Source organism: Protomyctophum bolini (genome assembly GCF_963924005.1).
Source record: "Protomyctophum bolini genome assembly, chromosome: 15".
Lineage (NCBI taxonomy): Eukaryota > Metazoa > Chordata > Actinopteri > Myctophiformes > Myctophidae > Protomyctophum > Protomyctophum bolini.
The window spans coordinates 35040486-35060491 of record NC_137876.1 but is presented as its reverse complement, the minus strand read 5'-3'; the positions used below and the strand labels follow the sequence as shown (position 1 = coordinate 35060491).

General features: G+C 45.8%; 1 protein-coding gene across 1 annotated transcript; it reads left to right on the top strand.

Moving 5' to 3' along the window:
* Positions 1-9138: 9138 nt before the first annotated feature.
* Positions 9139-18003, top strand: LOC308329269 (SLIT and NTRK-like protein 3; the record flags this gene model as incomplete). The annotated part of the gene is made up of 6 exons (XM_080783491.1): positions 9139-9360; positions 9613-9864; positions 10140-10255; positions 10565-11494; positions 15247-15466; positions 16846-18003. The coding sequence occupies exons 1-6, from the start codon at positions 9145-9147 to the stop codon at positions 18001-18003; spliced, it is 2892 nt and encodes a 963-aa protein (XP_080639617.1). The 5' UTR covers positions 9139-9144.
* Between the last annotated feature and the right edge of the window lie 2003 nt (positions 18004-20006).

The window sequence follows — 20006 nt, the reverse complement described above, 5'->3', positions numbered from 1 at the left end:
GTACAACCAAAAGGTGTCTTAGCTTATTTACAAGCTTTGCTACAAACTGTACAACCACTGTTTCACCACAGTGCATCCGGCTTTGTCGAGCGTCTATATACGAAAATTGTGGCCTGTGTTCGGTGGGGGGGAAGCCGCCCGTGGAGGGTGACATTTACACATACATGCTGGGACCTCTATGGCTGGGACGGCACCTGTCAGTGAGGAGTGTTGGGGGGGCAGGAGGTCTCTATGTCCTCCTGGTGGGGGCTCCTCACTGGCAGGTGAGCAGTAGGCTACAACAGCAGTGACAACACAGAAATATGCTTGGGGAGGAATTAACTGGCATAATGACTAAATTGCAGAGAAAATGTGGTAAAACAAATATCACTTGTACAGTACACTATAATTTAACAGGGCTTGTGTGTGATTGAAAGCAATGCCTTCATCACCCATTAACTTGCACTATATGAAAAGATAACCACAGGTGAGGGTCACTCAAAAACACAAACTCAACCCTTTAAAAAAAATCCTGAATGAAAGAAAACGAGGTCTTGACGAAAATCCAATGGAACGGATAGGCCTTTAAATATCCTTAACCTTTCCTTTCCATAATGTCAACATCCCTGCAGGTCTTTCATAGAAACATATTGTACACATATTGTACACAGTAGCTGTGGTGCCAGTAGTAATGATTTTTCTTTATTTTTTCTACTCATGTGCCCCTCTATAACCAAGTCCAAATTGAAGTTCAGATAAGGCACCTCAGGCTTCTCAAGAAAAATAAAATGCAATGTAGAATCAGTCAGCTGAATCATTGTTGGTATTAATGTCTCCCTCCTGGACAGCCTCCCGTGGAGTCATTGGGAGGAGGCAGCAGGAGCTGCATACAATTCTGCCTTTACCTTAACATTCAGAGGGGGCAATGTTCCCATAGCAACTGATTTTAAATCCTAATTAAAACAGGAGGTTTCATTAATTAACTCAGTGATGTGTGTGTAGGTGTGTAGCGTGCATCTGTATGCGTTAGTGTGTGTGTGTGTGTGTGTGTGTGTGTGTGTGTGTGTGTGTGTGTGTGTGTGTGTGTGTGTGTGTGTGTGTGTGTGTGTGTGTGCGTGCGTGAATGTATCTGTGTGGGAGTGCATATCCTTGTGAGTCACTGTGCATCTTTGGGAGTGTGTGTTTGTGTGTAGCTGTGTGTTCCGGTGGGGAAGCATGTGAGCCTGTGGGTGTTCTTGTGGATCACTGTCGGCATGTGGACCTGTATGTGCATATGCACATGGATGTGTGTGTGTGTGTGTGTGTGTGTGTGTGTGTGTGTGTGTGTGTGTGTGTGTGTGTGTGTGTGTGTGTGTGTGTGTGTGTGTGTGTGTGTGTGTGTGTGTGCGTGCGTGCGTGCGTGCGTGCGTGCGTGCGTGCGTGTGTGCGTGTGCGTGTATGTGCGCGCATGTGTGTGTGCCTGCGCGCTTGCGCATGTGTGAGTGTTTCTTGTCTCCCCGGAGGCTTGTCCTTGCCTGCAGTACCAGTATGTGAATCAGAGGTGAGTCCTCTGGAGTTGCCCTCTCCTTTAATCTGGAGCTAATGACAGAACCACCTGCGCTTCTAGCTATCACCAGCCCTCCTCCTTCCCATATCCTCTCTGCTGCTCCATCTATTCCCTTAACTATATCTGATCGTCTCCCTCTGTCCTTTCCCCTCTCTCCGCTCCCGTTTACATCTCGCTAGCCCTCACACTCCTCTAATTCCCACGGGTCATTGTCTTCTTCTTGCTTTCTGCTCCCTCTCTTCCTTTCCTCTTTCTTCCCTTTCTTCTGGGTACAGTGTGCCCTTGCCTTGCTGATTGCCTCAGAGCAGTGAGTAATGAGAGACTGTGAGCCCAACAGAATCACAAAACCATGTGTTGAGGAACTTCCACCAGTCTGTCAACAACGTGTATCTTGTGACCCCTGGCTCTTTGTGTGCTGCATGCATGCGTGCATGCGTGTGTGAGCCATGTTTTTGTTCTGGGAAAAGTGCCATGTATGGCCATTCAAATTATGTAAGTGTGTGCAAGGACATACACAATGTATAGTATGTGTGTATGCGTATAGTTCCATATGCGTGCACACGCCTGTGTGTCCCACAGGACAATCTCTTATGAACAAGAACACGTGCAGTACCTTAGGCAAGGGTGAGGAGAGAGCTACAGCTTGGGCCGGCCACTGCCTGACTAGAGGAGGAGGAGGTGGAGCATCCAAGGAAAAAATGACAGGCGAACGGGCCTAAGGGTGCATGGGAAAGAAGGAATCAAAGAAAATTGTGCTCGACACTCATGCAGTCTGAACTGACAGAACTTAAAAAGAAGGAAGGAGAGACAGATAGATGCGAGGTGTGCTGTTCTAAGTGATACATTATAATACTTTAATGACTCACCTAAATTACTGCCATCATAGCATATCTTTTTTTCTCACATCACAAAGCCCAGCTGTGGAATTAGAATTCCATGGCCACTTGCGCTGTTGTTGTTCATTGTGCTTGGCATCTCTGACCTTGCACTTTTGTAAGTCACTCTGCATAAAGAGCATCTGCTAACTGCCTGAGTTGTCAATTGTCATAAGTAGGGAGGAAATAAAAAAGGGTGGCTAGTTAAGCTAAGGTCAGATAAGATATAAGGTCAGGTCAGGTCATGTGTCCCATAATGTCCCAGAGGGGTAATTCTTCAGTAAAAAGGGGAACAATATAAACATACAATAAACACATACAGTTAGGATATAGGAAGGAACGATGAGGAAAAGGAAAAAATCAAAGAGCTATCTGACAAAAGGGGTGGAAGGGGGATATAATGAGGAGGAAGAAGATATAGAGGAAGAGAAGTGGCTGAAATGAAACAGCAAGAAGCCCCATCCATTTCAGCACTGGACAGCTCCACAGCCAGCACTAGGCCAATATAAATAGATCCCCTACTTTAGAGACCCCGTCAATGCGCTCTAAAAAAGTACTTTATGTGCTCAGAGCGGCTCCTGTCCCGGGAGAACAGGCACACAGGTATCTGATGAGACCTGATAACCATCTCCTCCTAGTTCCTGTCTGTTTGTTTTCTTAATTTAGGGAGCTCCCATGGTTCGCCGACCAACACTGCTCTGAGCGGGGACGTGCACTGGTGTTTTTCTTTTTTTCCTCTTTATAATTTTTATCCCACGATTTTGTAACCCATTTTTCACCCCTGTGTCAATTATCTAATGTGATCCTGGGCTCTACACACCCTCCGGACGGACTTGAACTCATGCTTCCTTCATGCCTGAGTGTCCAAGTTGCTCCTTTACACCTGACAGGGGGGAGTTTCCCTTGTTGGACGTAGCGCGTGGAAGGAACACGTTATTCCAACCAGTTCCATTCCCCTCCATCAGGCGCCCCGGCTGGCCAGGGGGAGGCAGTTTAGAGACCAGGATTACTGCATGTTTTTGTGAGGGTACCTATACCTAGGGGACACGGGGAGAACATGCAAACTCCACACAGAAAGGCCCTTTCGCCAACACTGCCTCGGGTATGGGCACTGATGAGCAGCACCCACAGCGCCCAGAGCGGGAATACACGGTTTCTGTCTGTGCAGGTTTTTTCTACAGTGCGGCTGTATAGTAGCCTATAACCTGCAGGCCTGAGATCACATTACACCTGACATGTTCCTGGCATTAGCAATTAGACTAGTGGAAATAATATCTCACTGCCCTAGATGCTGATGGGCAAACTCAAACACCTCTGTCTGGCATTGTCCCGTTGGATATACTGAAGTACATCAGCTGGAACATTGCCTGTGGTTTGTGCATGTGTGCATCATCTGTCTCACTCTGTCTGTTTGTGTGCGTGTGTGCGTGTGTGTATGTGTGCGTGCGTACGTGCGTGTGCGCGCACGCGTGTGTGTGTGTGTGTGTGTGTGTGTGTGTGTGTGTGTGTGTGTGTGTGCATGTGCACGCGTGTGTGTGTGCATTTGTATGAGCATATGCATATGCATGTTGTGCATGCCCTACTGTCTGCCAGCTTGTTTCCACTGCAATGTACATTAACTAGCCTTGTGGGGAGACTGTAATACAGCCTAATGCACCTGAGAGCCCTGAAATCTATAACCATCATCTACATCTTCCTGATATTACTGGAACCATCTCTGTTACTGTTTCTGATAGGAATCTCTCGGGAAAGCTTCCCCCACCAAACGCTGTTGTAGGGAGACGGAGAGTCAGGTAGAGAGAGGGAGAGGTTTTGTGCGTGCAGCGTGCGAGTGCATGTGTGTGAGTGAGTGAGAGAAGAGAGAGAGAAACAGAGAGAGATGCGCCTCTCCATTACCTCAAGGTGATTCGCCTTAATGCACACTGAAATCAATGTGAAATTGAACTGCGAATTGAACTTTCAGCTCAGCAATGTGCAAGACATGTTGTTATTAAATCATTTTTCTATGGCCATGCAGCCAACTGACTGATGTTTGGATGCTTTTTTAATGCCTCCCTCAACGCTGGCACTGCATCCCATGTGTCCCTTGAGACGGGGACCCCTTAATTACTAAGGTTGGCCTTTGGACCCTATAACTACTACTTAATGGTAGTATTGATGTAAACTAGGCTGTGATTAACTGGTCTGTGCAGGAGGAATCCTGCGGGGAGGGCCTGCATGCAGAAGAGGAACAACTTTGATTCGTCTCGATCTCCGTGACATCTGTTGCGCCCACTCACCTCCATATTTAATTGGCATGACATGGTGTTTTGATGTAGGCCATGAAGCATGCATGATGCACTGATGCGGGCCTCTTCATAATCTGAGGCGTTCCTCTAATAAGTCACCACAGTTTTCTCCGCTCATGATGCCGCGCGTGCTATGATGCCAGCTGGCACGGGTCGCCATGGTAACACACACACACACACACACACACACACACACACACACACACACACACACACACACACACTGCACGACACACACACGCACACGACCACACACGCACACACACACACACACACACACACACACACACACACACACACACACGTGCGTACGGTGCGCACACCGGTTTCACGAAATCCGTCGGCGCTTAAGGGCAAGAAGAAATGAATAAACTAATGAGATTATAAATTATTGTCGGTATAGCTGAACGGTCCGGGTATTTTACGAGGCTGCACATGGGGGCAACGTGCGTGGAAAGTTTATGGGGGCCTCATTGTCTGTTGCGACTAGTCCGTTATGTCCTCAATAATCTTCTTATTAATAATGAGGATGAACTGGCTTCTTTTGTGAGGAGGTAGGCCTACTGTAGGCTACAATTGTATAGCCTAGTAGTACTATACACTCTCTGAGCGCTATAATTTACAAACTATAACGTTGCGCACCACCCCTTTAGCGTGAATAACTGGGCCGCCTTCGTTGCCCATTTTTCTTTTAATTACCCAATTGTTTGCAATGAGGTGACATGGTGCTGGTCTGGTGGTTCTTCATTGAAGCCCAGTAGAATTCCGCGCATCACTCGCTTGTTCATGGTCCCGTGCCGCAGCTCTCCCCGGGCTGCACTGTTGAGCGCTCGAGAGCGAGAGACACACAGAGAGAGAGAGAGAGAGAGAGAGAGAGAGGGGAGCGAGAAGCGGACCTGCATTCTAAAGCCAACCGTTTTTCTCTGCCGTTTTTTTATTCCTCCACCTCATTGCAGTCTTATCACGTCCCCCAGCTCCCCCCCATCCGCCTCAGCCGCTACAGGAGAGGAGAGAGAGAGAGAGAGAGAGAGAGAGAGAGCGCCAGAGGAGTGCGGCTGAATGTGAACGACATGTCGACAGTCGGGTCCTAAAGTGTTTTCTCGGTCGTTCCCTAATTCTTTGGCGGCGAACTGAGTGAGTATTACCCGCATCCTTGCTCTGCCGGCGTCGCTGTGTGGATCAGCGAGGCTGAGGGGAGAGACAGACAATGGGGAATGCAATTGGATTGCGTTACTCTGCCAAGGATTTTCATACAGAACCGAGTGAACGTCTTAATAGGGTTCGTTAATGACTAGGCTATTTAATTGGACATGCTTTAATTTCGCTCACTGTTACAATTTGTGTGCAGTGATGTTGGGAACTAATTGATTTTCTAGGAGGGCTGTGGGCTATCCAGATCTGTATAGCCAGACTTGGTCATTGATGCTGCTTGTCTTATTATAGCTGGTCTGTACTGGGAGCAGGGGCCCATGTAAAGCTGTGTAAAGCTTGGCGGACGCTCTGTTGCCTGACAGACAGAGAGGACGGAGAGGTGGACACCGGAATTATGTGACATGAATAATATGGCGGTGAATAGGCAGTGACGGACGGTCATCTCTCGGTTTGCGTCAATGTGCATGACCGGGCGAAAGCAAACTCAGTCAGAAAGACTCAAGAAAGAGCACAGCCACACCTGTGTCAGTCCTCTGTTAACAGCATGAATGTGTGGTCGGAAAGAAATTACAAGCCAGCCAGGTATTAGGTATAGCCTATACATGACAAAGAGACATGACTGACTGTCACTCACTGACAGACAGACAGACAGACAGACAGACAGACAGACAGACAGACAGACAGACAGACAGACTGACTGACTGACTGACTTAATGTGTTGACTGTGATTTTCTGTGCTATCTAATCAGTCAACAACATATAAAGTGTCCGGTTTCTTGATAATGACGTAGGCCTGCTCAATGCTGACTAAACCACTTGGCTTATTGGAGGCAGAGAGAGAGGGAGCCGGTTAAGTGTTGACTGTGTTTCTCATTAACTAGAGATATTGCCCCCCACCAAAGCAAACCTGAACACAAGGGACCTATCGGGCTGTCTATTAATCAATATATCTTACCATTCAAGGCCCTTCATAGTGATAAACAATATGTCAACAGGGATGAATGACTGCATTATTTCTTCCAACAAATGCCATGGGACTCAGAGAGCATTGTGTTGTCCATATGGTTTTCCAGTTTGCCAAACACCATCTGAGCATGTTGACCTAGATTTATTGTTGTAGACCTCCAAACTCTACAGGGACAATAATGAACAAGACTTCCTATAGCATCACTACATTGTATATACGAATGGTGGAGGGAATTCACATTGAGTTTTGCACTGCAGGTTTTACTCAGATGGTTATGTCCAGTATGTCAGCTTGTATATAGTTTTATCATAACAAGTAATGCCTCACTGCACTGCACTGATTTGATAGCGAGTACAATCTGTGGACTCATGCCTGGCTATATACCTGTGCCTATACTGGAACAAAAGCAACACACACACACACACACACACACACACACACACACACACACACACACACACACACACACACACACACACACACACACACACACACACACACACACACACACACACACACACACACACACACACACACACACACACACACAGATCAAATCCAGTGCTATTTCTTTGAGGCAGGAGTACACTGTGTGCACTGGGAGGGAGAGAGGAGGGCTTTGATGTAATCAATATCACATTTCAGCTGTTTTACTGGGAGATCTCCTGAGTGGCAGACTTGACTGACTGACTCGTTGCCTTCTTGCTTATGCAATCCCACTCCTCGCGCCCACACCTCCTCTCCCATCTCCTCTCCCCTTGTACATATCCTCTCTTCCTCATCACTCGATCTCTTGTCTGTGACTCCCTCCCTCTCTCCTTTGGCTCTTCCAGTTTCGCCTTCTCTTCTCATTTCTGCTGCGTTTCTCATCCTCCCTATCATAATCATCTCTGTGATTGCTCTTCCTCTCTCCCGGGTGGTGATGTTTTTACTGCCTCCTCCTTGTCTCCCTCACTGATGGTAGATTATTGCCGTGTGATTACAGCTATAGCGTACCATCAGGATCATTATTGCATTTTGCATGGCGGTGCTGAACGCTATGCGGGCTGGCCAAGATGCCTTATCCAATTTAGATCTCATTAAGACTTGAGGAGAGAAATCCCGATGCAGAGGATTCACATCTTGGGATCTAATCTTTTTTGTATTTGTATTTATTTATCAGGGTGCTACTGCAATTCTCACTTTCTCCACACTGTCGTGATGTTACTGTGCTGTCATCTTTATCATCATCATCATCATCATCATCATCATCATCATCATTAATCATGCACAGGCTCTACTCTACCTACTTGGGTTGGATTAGAACTTAGATGTGACCATTAGGTTTATTAAAGGCTATTTCTGATCCTGCATGCTTGCTGTCAATCAATCTTTGTTGCCAGGGTCCTGATTAAGATATAGCTAACCAAATCATCGGGTCCCCGAGGCTAGATAGAGTTTGACGGCTGTAATATAAAGTATTTTCATATAGCATCCTTCCTTCTGCTCCCTGATTACTGTGTATTTTATGCAGCCAGGGATTCATTAGACGAAGGCATTATGAATCTGATTTGCATTCAGTCATATCCATAATGCATATGGTACAGCAACACGTGCGTGACATTACAGCTTCACTGAGCATCTTAGAATGCAGATGATATGTATTCATTGCAGGCCTTCTTTGAACTTTGTCTGAGAAGCCCCTTGAAAATGGCCACGTGCGATTTATAGGCGAAATAGCCTGCCTGTTAGCCTCTGATTGTTTCACTCAATATTTTACACTTCTAATTAATTCATTAGGTTCTCAGAGCTGAGATGTTCTCTCAGGTTCTACACCTCACCTCAGGTTATTTATTATTCTTTGATAATGTCTTGCTTTGTTATGGTCCTGTTCAAACTGTTGTGACTCCTGGGGTCGCCAGGAGACCTATAGGCATCATTAGTGCAATTTAATGTAAATATCTTTGCCCTGTTTTTCTACTGCACGTGATTTAATTGTCATTCTCTGTCTGTGGTAGTCGCCTGCAGTACATCATGAGTCTGATTTGTCCTGAGCTCATCTTTGTGATTAATGACCTTTTACCGCCTAAGCTGTACGTATTACCTTAACTCTGTGCGTACGTGTGTGTGTGTGTGTGTGTGTGTGCTTGTGTGTGTGTGTGTGTGTGTGTGTGTGTGTGTGTGTGTGTGTGTGTGTGTGCGTGTGTGTGTGTGTGTGTGTGCGTGCACAACATCATTGTGCCTGCACACATGTCCATGCACTGCATGTATGTCCCTATATGTGTGTGCAGTGCGGTGAAGGGTCGATGCTGGGCTGCTGCCCCAGGCTGCTGAGCTGAGAGAGGGAGAAGCCGGAGAATGCGGTGGGTCGCTCTGGCAATGGCCCTGGGGTGTGTGTGTGTGTCCCGGGCCTCGCACAACCCCACCCCCACCCCCACCTCCACACATACGCCTCTGGTGGACAACTCTGAGGAGGAAGTGGACGAGCCGTGCTTTGAGCCGTGCACGTGCGAGGTCAAAGAAGGCGTCCTGCATGTGCACTGTGACGGACGGAGCTTCACCAATGTCAGCCAGGTAACGTTGTGTCATTGGAACGTTGTGTCATTACTAATCATGTGTTCTGTCACATACGCAGGACATGGCAGCACTATACTGCACTGTGTGTGTTATTTTAATCATGTGGGTGGGGGATAATCTCACTCTTATTAATACACTATCTCTAAGTCTTATAATATTCCGTGTCTAACGCGGCTTATGGGTGTTTCTCTATTATCATATTAGTGTAATTACTAAGATAACCAATCAATCCACTAATTAATCACTCAGGTGTCACAGTCGTGGATCCGCCCCTTCAAACTGAACCTGCAGAGGAACTCTCTTAGGCGTCTCTATAGCAACGGATTTCAGCACCTTAGCAACGCAGTGTCGATAAACCTCGGCAACAATGCGCTCCAGGACATCCGGGTGGGAGCATTCCATGGGTTGGCAAAGCTGAGACGTCTGTACCTTCACGAAAACAAACTGGAGCTGTTTCGAAATGACACATTCGCTGGCCTAGAGGCGCTGGAATACCTCCAGGTAGGCTCGGGATGATAATCAATGTTTGATTATCCATAATTAACAGGATTATTGACCAAATGTCAGAGATTGCTGCAAATGAAAGAAACGGTAATGGTCAATAGTTACCAGGTGGCTCCACTGAAAGAGGCTTATCGAGCCCTGTGTTTTTGCCATGTTTTCTCCCTCTTCAAATAAATGGCTTTTGGTACCGTTCTGCTGTTCCTGCTATGTTCAATTTGCTTCCCCATTGCAGCAGTTACATCTACTTCATCAGTTTTTTTGCCAACCTGCAGGCAGACTACAACGTGATCAAGCGCATCGACAGTGGGGCTCTAAGGTTTCTCTACAAGCTCCGGGTTCTCATCCTCAACGACAACCTGATCCCTGTCTTGCCGGCTCATCTGTTCAGGTTAGAATCTGATTTCCATATTGCAAAGCTGCTGAATTGCGGAGGTGCGCTGTAAGTAAAAATAGCAGCGGATACAATTTCCAACTGTTCTGTTTCCCACGAGGGACAGAAATGTAATTATTAATTTTTTTCAGGCTTTTTCTCTATTGTAAGGTGGGGTAAATCAAATAAAAATAATTACTTGAACAGTAATAATTGTAATAACTGTGAACCTTTTGTTAGTTTTCTATTGCACTTGCTCTACATTTTACATTTGCTCCACATTTTTCCATTAATGTCTACTTGTCTGCGTCCTCCCTCCTGTTCCAGATCTGTGTCTCTGACCCACCTGGATCTGCGGGGGAACCGTCTGAAGAGCCTGGCATATGCTGGGACCCTGGAGTATGTGGGCCGCTCCCTGATGGAGATCCAGCTAGAAGAGAACCCTTGGAACTGTGGCTGTGAGGCAGTGCAACTGCAGCAGTGGCTGGGTCAGATACCGTACACGGCTGTGGTGGGGGACGTCACCTGCGAGTACCCTTTCCACCTCCATGGCAAGGACCTGCGAGAGATCCCCCGTAAGGAGCTATGTGCTGACCTCCCCGATAAAGACTTGCAAGCGGAAGGAGGAGGTCTGCCTGGTGGATCACAGCCCCAACATCTGCCGCCTAACTCTAAGCCCAACTCTCACCCCGGCAGGGTGAGACCCACTAAACCCTCCTCCATGGTCCACGGCTCCCGCCAGAACACACACACCTCATCCACTTCTTCCTCCTCCTCCTCAGCAGAGCGTAGAGAGAGAGAGAGGCAACCCCGACCGACCAAGAGGCCACGGCCCTCCAGGACACCCCCCACACCCCGCAGCCTGCTGCCCAACCATAACCCCCCTGTGGCTGGTTACCAGACGCGACCTCCGATCCCCATCATCTGCCCCTTGGGTTGCACCTGCAACCTGCACATCACAGACCTGGGTCTCACTGTCAACTGTAAGGAAAGTGGCTTCCTCAATGTATCCCAGCTCACACCACGGCCGCTCAATGGCCGCAAGCTCTACCTGAGCGGGAATCTCATTCAAAGGATCTACCGGTCAGACTTCTGGAACTTCTCCAGCCTAGACCTTCTCCACCTTGGGAACAATCGTATCTCCTACCTCCAGGAAGGGGCCTTTTCCAGTCTCCCAAGCCTGAGGAGCCTCTACCTGAATGGGAACAACCTGGAGAGGCTGAGCCCTGACATGTTCCTAGGCCTTCAGAACCTCAGGTATGATTTATTTTAACACCTACAGTACAGTACATAGAAGCATCTTTGATGTGTTACAAATTGGTGAGATATTTTGCCATGTTTTATCCAATGCGTACAAAATGCTTTTGGCATTAAATACATTTTCTGTACACTTGAGATACAGCTATGGACTAAAATCCCATTTTAGCTCACGTATTCATGAATCTGTGATTGAATGTGTGAAACTGAATTTCTGTGCAATAGCGGCGCAAAAACAATGGATCCCCTTTTCAAATGCTTCAAATTGCCTGGCATGGATGTGGATCTGATTATGAAGCTGCTTTAGTTGAAATTGAATTGAAAGGCGGTACTTCTCCAGCGGTGTCATTTGTTAGCAACGGTGCATGATGGTATGTCTCTGTGGGGGTGGCAGCCTGCTGAAAATTACTGTGTGACTGATAAAGTGAGAATGAATGCATATTTTATTTGCATAAGTGTTTATAAGGTTCTCAAATGTCTGGTACATTTCAGGAATGTGCAGTTACATGGGGGGGCTTTTATGATACACAACATGTATCGTTGTCAGAGATTAGGCTTGCGGAGATATGCAAATAGTGTATGTATGCAAACCTTAGCAAGAATGTTATGTAAATATTTTACCTCTAATCCAAATAAACAGTGCAGTATTTGATAAAGACTGCAGGGAAGCGTTTATGCTGTAGAAATGAGATGGGTTCTCTACTACAAATGTGTTGTTACTTGAAAAACTGTGATGCATACTAACTCCATTGCAGTGATTTGCATATTTTGTCATATTTTACTGAAGGTCTTTAGCAATCTTGGCTGCAGTTCTATTGTCCAGCTCAAAGTGACGATCACTTTATTTGAAGGAAAGGTTCAGGACTTTTAGAAGCTTACCCTATTGATCACTTATAAAGAGCCTCATGGGACAGTCTAAAAGATTACAAAGCGGATTTTTTGTTGTTGGCACCAGCCTTCCTGTTAGACAGTGGGTATGAAAGCATTTATGTCAAAATGAGCTTTTAAGCAGTACTACTTATATTGTTACTATCTCCTCGCGTCATCAGTGCCCATACCCGAGGCGGGGTTGGCGAAAGGGCCTTTCTGTGTGGAGAGTGCATGTTCTCCCCGTGTCCCCTAGGGTAGGTAGGTACCCTCACAAAAAACATGCAGTAATCCTGGTCTCTAAACTGGTCTCCCCCTGGCCAGCCAACATAAAGAATGTTAATAATCATTGTATTGATGGTGCAATTTCACAGAATGAATGCCACCATTCTTCTTTCTCAAGAGAGCGCTGTAGCCACTGTAGTTGTGTAGGTTAACAATACATGCACACGTGTTTAAGGACCACTTAACCCATTTTCATCCCATCTTCATATAATTGGTCCTCACTGTGCTCATGCAACACATTCTTACAAATAGTATTACTATAGCGACGAATAGTGGAATAAAAAAGACAGAGCTGTGATATATCTGACAATTTAGGCATAGTTTTGTCAAAATGCGATGGATTGGCACATCATGTCAAATGTTGATGTTTTACTGTACTGACAGCTGCAAAATGTGACCTCTTGGTTGTGAGAACGGGTTGGCTCATTAGACGGTGACATATCCGTCTATTTCAAACAAGAGTTCAAATATTAAGGCTTCAATTTCTATTACAGTATCTTGTAATGCCCATCGTGATGTCCACAGCCCATGCAACAATAAGAGTGAGTAGGTGGGCATTGTGCCATATTAAAATGAGCATTAGTGAGGAGGAACAATTATATGACAAAGTTGAAAGTGCTACTTTAACAATGTCAATATGTGTATTATATTGTTTCTGTCGACCCACTACCCACTACAGTATCATAATGAATGTTGTTGATGTTAACATGAGAGGTTTATGAAATGCATACCATCCTTATTATTAGCCTATCAATTTAACATTATGTGACATCAACCACATTCAGTTGTCAGCTGAAACAGTAACAGTTAAAGTCCATAGCAAATCAAATACCAGTGACTCCTATCACCTGTGCTGCATTAATATTAATATCTGAAATAATGCATAAGCTGACTTTGTTTTTTTTTTTAATATTCAATACCCATGCTTTACTAACACACATCCATCTTGTCAACAAGAATAATGGTCTGCAACGTTTCCATCTGACTAATTTCACTATGCTATCCCTCTGGCCTGTGATAAAATTATTGAACCAATATTTGTGAACAAGAACAACAACTCTCCCAAAGGTGAAAACCGTAGGTGCCCGAATCTGATGTGATGTGTGGTATAATCAAGACATACGACCTGAAGCTGCTGTACTGACAATAAATGGATGGCTCTGGACTCAATTGTGTGTGTGTGTGTGTGTGTGTGTGTGTGTGTGTGTGTGTGCGTGTGTGTGTGTGTGTGTGTGTGTGTGTGTGTGTGTGTGTGTGTGTGTGTGTGTGTGTGTGTGTGTGTGTGCGTGTGTGTGTGTGTGTGTGTGTGTATGAGAGTAACAGAGAAAGGGGGGGGGCAGGCTTTTACCCCAATATGAGCTTCATTTTATTGCAGCGATAACCTATTTCCATTTCCCCCAGTACATTCTCAGTGCAGATGCACATTAGTGTTGCGTCACTGATTTAGGAAAGGGAACAAACTCTACAGAATCTCTCATTCCTCCATTTCTGGCCATAGGGAATAATGGCAAGTGCTCACTCATACAAATTGGACTGTCTTGGAGCATCATAAAAGCATTGCCAAGTATGGAAATTCTGTAGTTCTCTGCTTAAATATGACAATGGTTAATTTAATCCATCCCTGTCATAGCTCTTATTTAGTTTTCCCTGCAAGCATGTGCACACAGAGCTTGTGTTTAGCTCAGGACTGGCCGGTGTGGGCCAGCCGGCCAGTCCAATGGCAGCTCTGGGCGGCTATGGGGAGCCTAATAGTGACAAAGCCCTGGACCAGAAGTTTACGGAATGCACTGGACTCTATGGGAGGCATGAACAAACATCATTTTTTAATGACTGTGACAAATGAAAGAAGACATTATTTGAAAAAAGACAGGTTATTTTTCGATACCTTGTGTTCTGATTTGCAAATGATTATACGGTAACTATATCGACGTCTCGAAAGAGCGCAATAAGTGTTTCTGCAATGCTGCAGCTTGGAGCCCCTCGATCGGTTTATGAGCAGGCAGTATCGTGAGAATACTGCCTTTCAGTCACTTCAGTGAATGAAAGGCAACAGCCCAGGTTTAATGGTCTTAGTTAAATCATTTTATTTTAGATCTTTAGATCGTTTTTTAGTAATAGTATAACAAAAACATTACAGAGACTTTAGTCGTCACTGTACAATACAATACTACAGTTGTCATATTGTTGCACACATACTATACCTAAAATTGCTGATATTTCCGCCACCCTCATTGAAAACAATGTATTTAAAACTCCAGGGTGTCACTCTCGAGCGATGCATGGGTCACATGACCGCGCTGTCTCTACACATCTCTGGGACGGACCACATTGTCATGCTCAGGTCAGCCATTACACCCAATTACGCATGGAGCGCGTGACATCACATCAGCAATCTCTATATGGGCATAAAAGGGACTGACAGATCTCCATATATGGGTTTATTGGTCAGATTGGGAAGAGAAGTGTGAACTCTAGATGTGCGGGCCAAACTTATAGTTATAAGAAATAAACATGACAACAGCCGCCAACAAGCACTTTTTACCGGTTGGACAAATTAATTGAAAGTCACTGAAATTAACACTGTCTTCTTCTCTTCATAGATACCTATATTTTGAATACAATGAGATACGTGAGGTGGATCCTGGGACCTTTAACTCCATGCCCTCCCTTCAGCTATTGTTCCTAAATGCAAACTTGCTGCGGAGCCTTCCGCTACATGTGTTCTCTGGGATTAATCTAGCACGTCTGAACCTTCGAAACAACCACTTCCTGAGCCTACCTGTAGAGGGCGTGCTGGAACACCTCACCGGCCTGGTACAGGTGAGTACTGGGTATGGGTCTGTCAGATATTAGTCTCGCCAGACAACTATACCACAATCTCCGAATGCAATAGAGTCTGGAACTACACCTCCGAGTAAGGAAGCTGCCATTTCCGTTTAAAATATCTTTAGCACTTATTTTTTATATCTGTTTCTGCTAAGCAGCAAGCTTTTCGATTTATTTTAGGATAAATTTGTGCGACTAAAGACGAAACGGAAGTGGGGAGGAGGCTCCACTTCCGCTATATATTTTACTCATGATAGAGCTTCCGTTGCTCCAGAGTCCAGACTGTATGATGGAAGCATTTGGAAATTGCGAGAGTCTGGCAACGCGAGACTAGTCAGATATTTAACTATAGGCATAAAGTGGTGCCAGGAAGTGCGTACACAGTGGTGTCATTAAAATGCAGTACCACAGGAAATAAAAAACACCATTACACCACTGCACGCAAATAGACGTATAGGGTGGGCAACATTCTTAACAGATGGGAATTAAAGTGAGTGAAGGGCCACACACAACTTAGGTCAGGATTTAGAATCGGTCTCAGGTCTAAATGGGTTAAGATGTAAATGTAGATCAAGACAGGAAGAAAACTGTAAAAAAGTACAGGTAAAGGGTTTTCTTCTTTCTTAGATATTTACAAGCTTTTTCCACAAACGGTACAACCAAAAGGTCTCTTCGCTTATTTACAAGTTTATGCTACAAACTGTACAACCAAAGGGTCTCTTAGCTTTTTCCAGAAAAAAACACATGGGATAACTGGATAAGGTGCGTGAGCATAGCACACACTTACTTAACTAAATGACTGGTGTAGAGAATTTGTAATCAATTATTTGTCAACCTTGTCTTTACTACTTTCTAGGTGGTCAATTCTTTATTATTGTGGTCTCGAGTAGCAAGCTACTATGTTTTTCCACTCTTTATTCCTCCAACCCCTGTGAATTTCCCCATTTAAATGAATGGTTGCAATATATATACTAAATATAGGGTAAATATAGACTATCAAAACTATATTTACTATCAAGTCAATATAGACTTGATAGTAATGGATCATCAAATGATTAGGCAGCAAAGATACATTATCATCACTGGAGATAAATATCACATGGAATTCTATAATGATACTGTCATATATTCATAAGACCTTTTCACATTATGGAAAGCAAACTATTGGACTGTTCTTCAACAGAAGTGAGAGTCACAAAGTTGAAAGCAGCCGGCATCAACCGCAAACTTTTGTTTACATTTTGCAAAGTGACACCCCAATATGAGATCAAGTACTGTCACTGTCTATGACATATACTGCATAGCGGCAGGACGAGAGCCAGTTTTCCAATACACACGAGGGAAGATGACAGATTTGTTTTGTGCCTCTCCAGGTGGATTTGCAGCAGAACCCGTGGGAGTGTAACTGCGAGGCAGCTCCCCTGAAGCGTTGGCTGGAGGGGCTGAGCGCTGTGGTGGTGGTGGGAGAGGTGGTTTGTCATTCCCCAGACGAGACCACGGGCATTGACCTCCGCTCCCTCTCCGTGGAGCTCCTCTGCCCAGAGCTGGAGCGCCAGGAGGAGCAGGAGCAGGGGGAGCAAACAGCCACTTCCACAGCCCCAGACAAGGGGGTCTCGGTCGGGTACCCCAGCCCGGGGCTAGGGCCGGCACCCCCTCCAGGGAAGGATTCCATTCCATTGTCAGTGTTAGTCCTCAGCCTGCTGGTGCTGTTTGTCTCTGCGTTCTTCGCTGCAGCAGCTCTGATTGCCTACGCCTTGCGAAGGAGGGACAAGCTGCCGTTCCGCCGCCAGGGAGAGGTGGACCTCGCTGGGATTCAGATGGAGTGCGGGATCTTCACAGAGCAGACGCACCACCACCACCACCACCACCACCACGGCCTCCCACAGACACCGCCTCTCCCCGGACCAGAACACAGCCACGTCTATGACACCATCCTGCCCCCTGAGCCTGGGTCCAAAGGCTCAGATCCGTCCAGGGCTGCACTTGTGTGTAGCAGCAGCCCCGCCTACAAAGAGGAGCTGGATGCAGCAGTGAAGCAACGACTATCGCAGCAGCAGCAGTTTGCAGGATCTACAGAATGCAAAGGAGGCTACCGTTCAACAACAGAGAAAGAGAGGGAGTGGACTCTGGACGTGTCTTCCCCATTGCCCCTCAGCACAGTCACCGGGGCAATGGGACCCCTTGCTGGCCTCCACGGAAATGGGATCCTCTGTCCGACGGTCATAGACAGCCAGGGCCCCACCCCGAAGGTGGGTTTGGTGGACTGCCTCTTCAGGATAACCGCCCCCGAGTTCCGAGACCTGCCAGATAGGTACGCACGGCCCCCACCCCGGTATCCTCACCCCCACCAACCCCCGGACCCCACCAAACAGGACCAGGCCAGGCCAGAGCAAACGGTGGTAACCACCGCCAACTCGGTGGGAGGCAGTGGTAGCAACAACCAGAGTGAGCAGGGAGCCGGAGAGGCGGTCGCCAGACTGAGGACCACACCGGACTACATGGAGGTACTGGACCGCTCTTACCAGTTCTAACAATTGTTCTCCTCCTACTCCAGTACTATTTCTCCCTCCTCGTCCTCTCATCTACTCCTCTCTCCTCTTCATCCCCGTGTTCTGACGATGACTCATCCGGTAACAATGCCTCCTGTATAGTCCAGAGGCTGCCGTGCCTGTGAGCAGAGACTGTGGAGGAGCGGCACTACACAACACTACACTAAACACACTCTGTTTATTCCTGGATAATGAGCTGAAGCCAGTTTTGTATTTTTCCCACTATTGGCTTATAAGGTCAGAATCTGGAAAGGATTAGCTGATCCCTGATCTGTGCCCGGAGGCGAAACTTTTGCAGGAGCTACTACTGTACCGTTATTATTACTATTATTATTATTTTTATGCCTCTTTATCGTACTGCACTGAGGCCGGGGCTTTTGTGGGTTTTTGTCCTACTCCCAGCACCACAAAAAGAGAAAGACGCCAGAGGGAAAGAAAATGATGCAGGTTGGTGTTCATGCATTCTGAAATACCTGTTTTGATGGGGGAAAACAACACACCAGCTCTCACCCTCAATAAATAAACAGAATCAGACACAGAATACAAACTGTGACATCGCGAAGGAACAATACATACCGTATCACTATCTATCTATATCTACATATCTATATGTGTACATATAATTGATACTGTATACTGTATATGCATATAGATAGATAGATGTGTGTGTGTGTGTGTGTGTGTGTGTGTGTGTGTGTGTGTGTGTGTGTGTGTGTGTGTGTGTGTGTGTGTGTGTGTGTGTGTGTGTGTGTGTGGGGTGGTTGCGTGCGTGTAAGTGTGCGTGTGTGTGTGTGTGTGTGTGTGGGGTGGTTGCGTGCTTGTACTGTATATAAAGGGAGAGGAGAGAGAAAACAAGAGAAGCCGGAACAAGTGCCTTAGCAATGAACAGCCAGCAGTGTGGTTAATGCTTATTTTTCTATGAATACAGATCTATTTATCTAAAACAAAGGGGTTTGACTACTAACTGACGGGACGCTGAGTGACAAGGAACCTGACCAATTGAAAGTCGCTGAAGTAATCACTCAATTCCCTGGATAAGCCAAAAATAGTCATTTTTGCCCTTACATTCTGTGAACATTGGAGGTGCTTGTATGACGCTGAATTGACTTTTGATCTCTTTCATTTTGATGATGTGAATCTGGATGAACTGATTTTGTTTGTTTGTTTCTTTTTCTTTCTTTTTTTTCTCCTTTCTTCCACCAGGCCTAGAGGGAGGGATATTTTCTGGCTTATCCAGGAGTAGTTGGTTTCAGTGATGAGATGAAACAGGGTTCTTGGTATGCACTGTAGACCTTCCTTATTGGATGTGGAACAGAGAGAGAGAGATGGACAGCACGGAGCAGTATGCCTTTTGGATTTCTTAATGTCTCAGACTTAATGGGGCCACGAGGACCTCCTTCTTTCATCGGATACAGACATCCAAGTTATTGTATTGGTTTTAAGATATTTCTCAGAGGAAATTTGAGTGGCAAAAAAGAACTAAACAAAAAAGAACAAAAACTGGACACGAAAGCATTTTTCAAAAGAATACAACACAAAAGAAATCTACAAAAGGAAAGACACTTCTATCAACTATCGATTATTCTCTTTTATGGAGGTATCTTTTTATGCTTTCATCTCCTACAAGTATTAGAGGCAATTGTGAATATATTTATTCTTAGTTTTTTTTTCCCGTGTTGAAGCTCTCCTGTAAGGGATCATGTTATATTAATGTATAGGATGATTCTGCATCTGGTTCAGCCTTCTTACTGTAAGGGATCATGTTATATTAATGTATAGGATGATTCTGCATCTGGTTCTGGTTCAGCCTTCTTACCGACCCGAGAAATACAATAAAGGGTGCTAAATAAACCTTCAGCTGACAGCTATTGTGTGACAAACTGACACACACACACACACACACACACACACAGGTACGCAAAACACAATCATTGATGCACGTACACGCGTGTTCCGTGACCCCCATAAAAGCACATTCAGTTCCC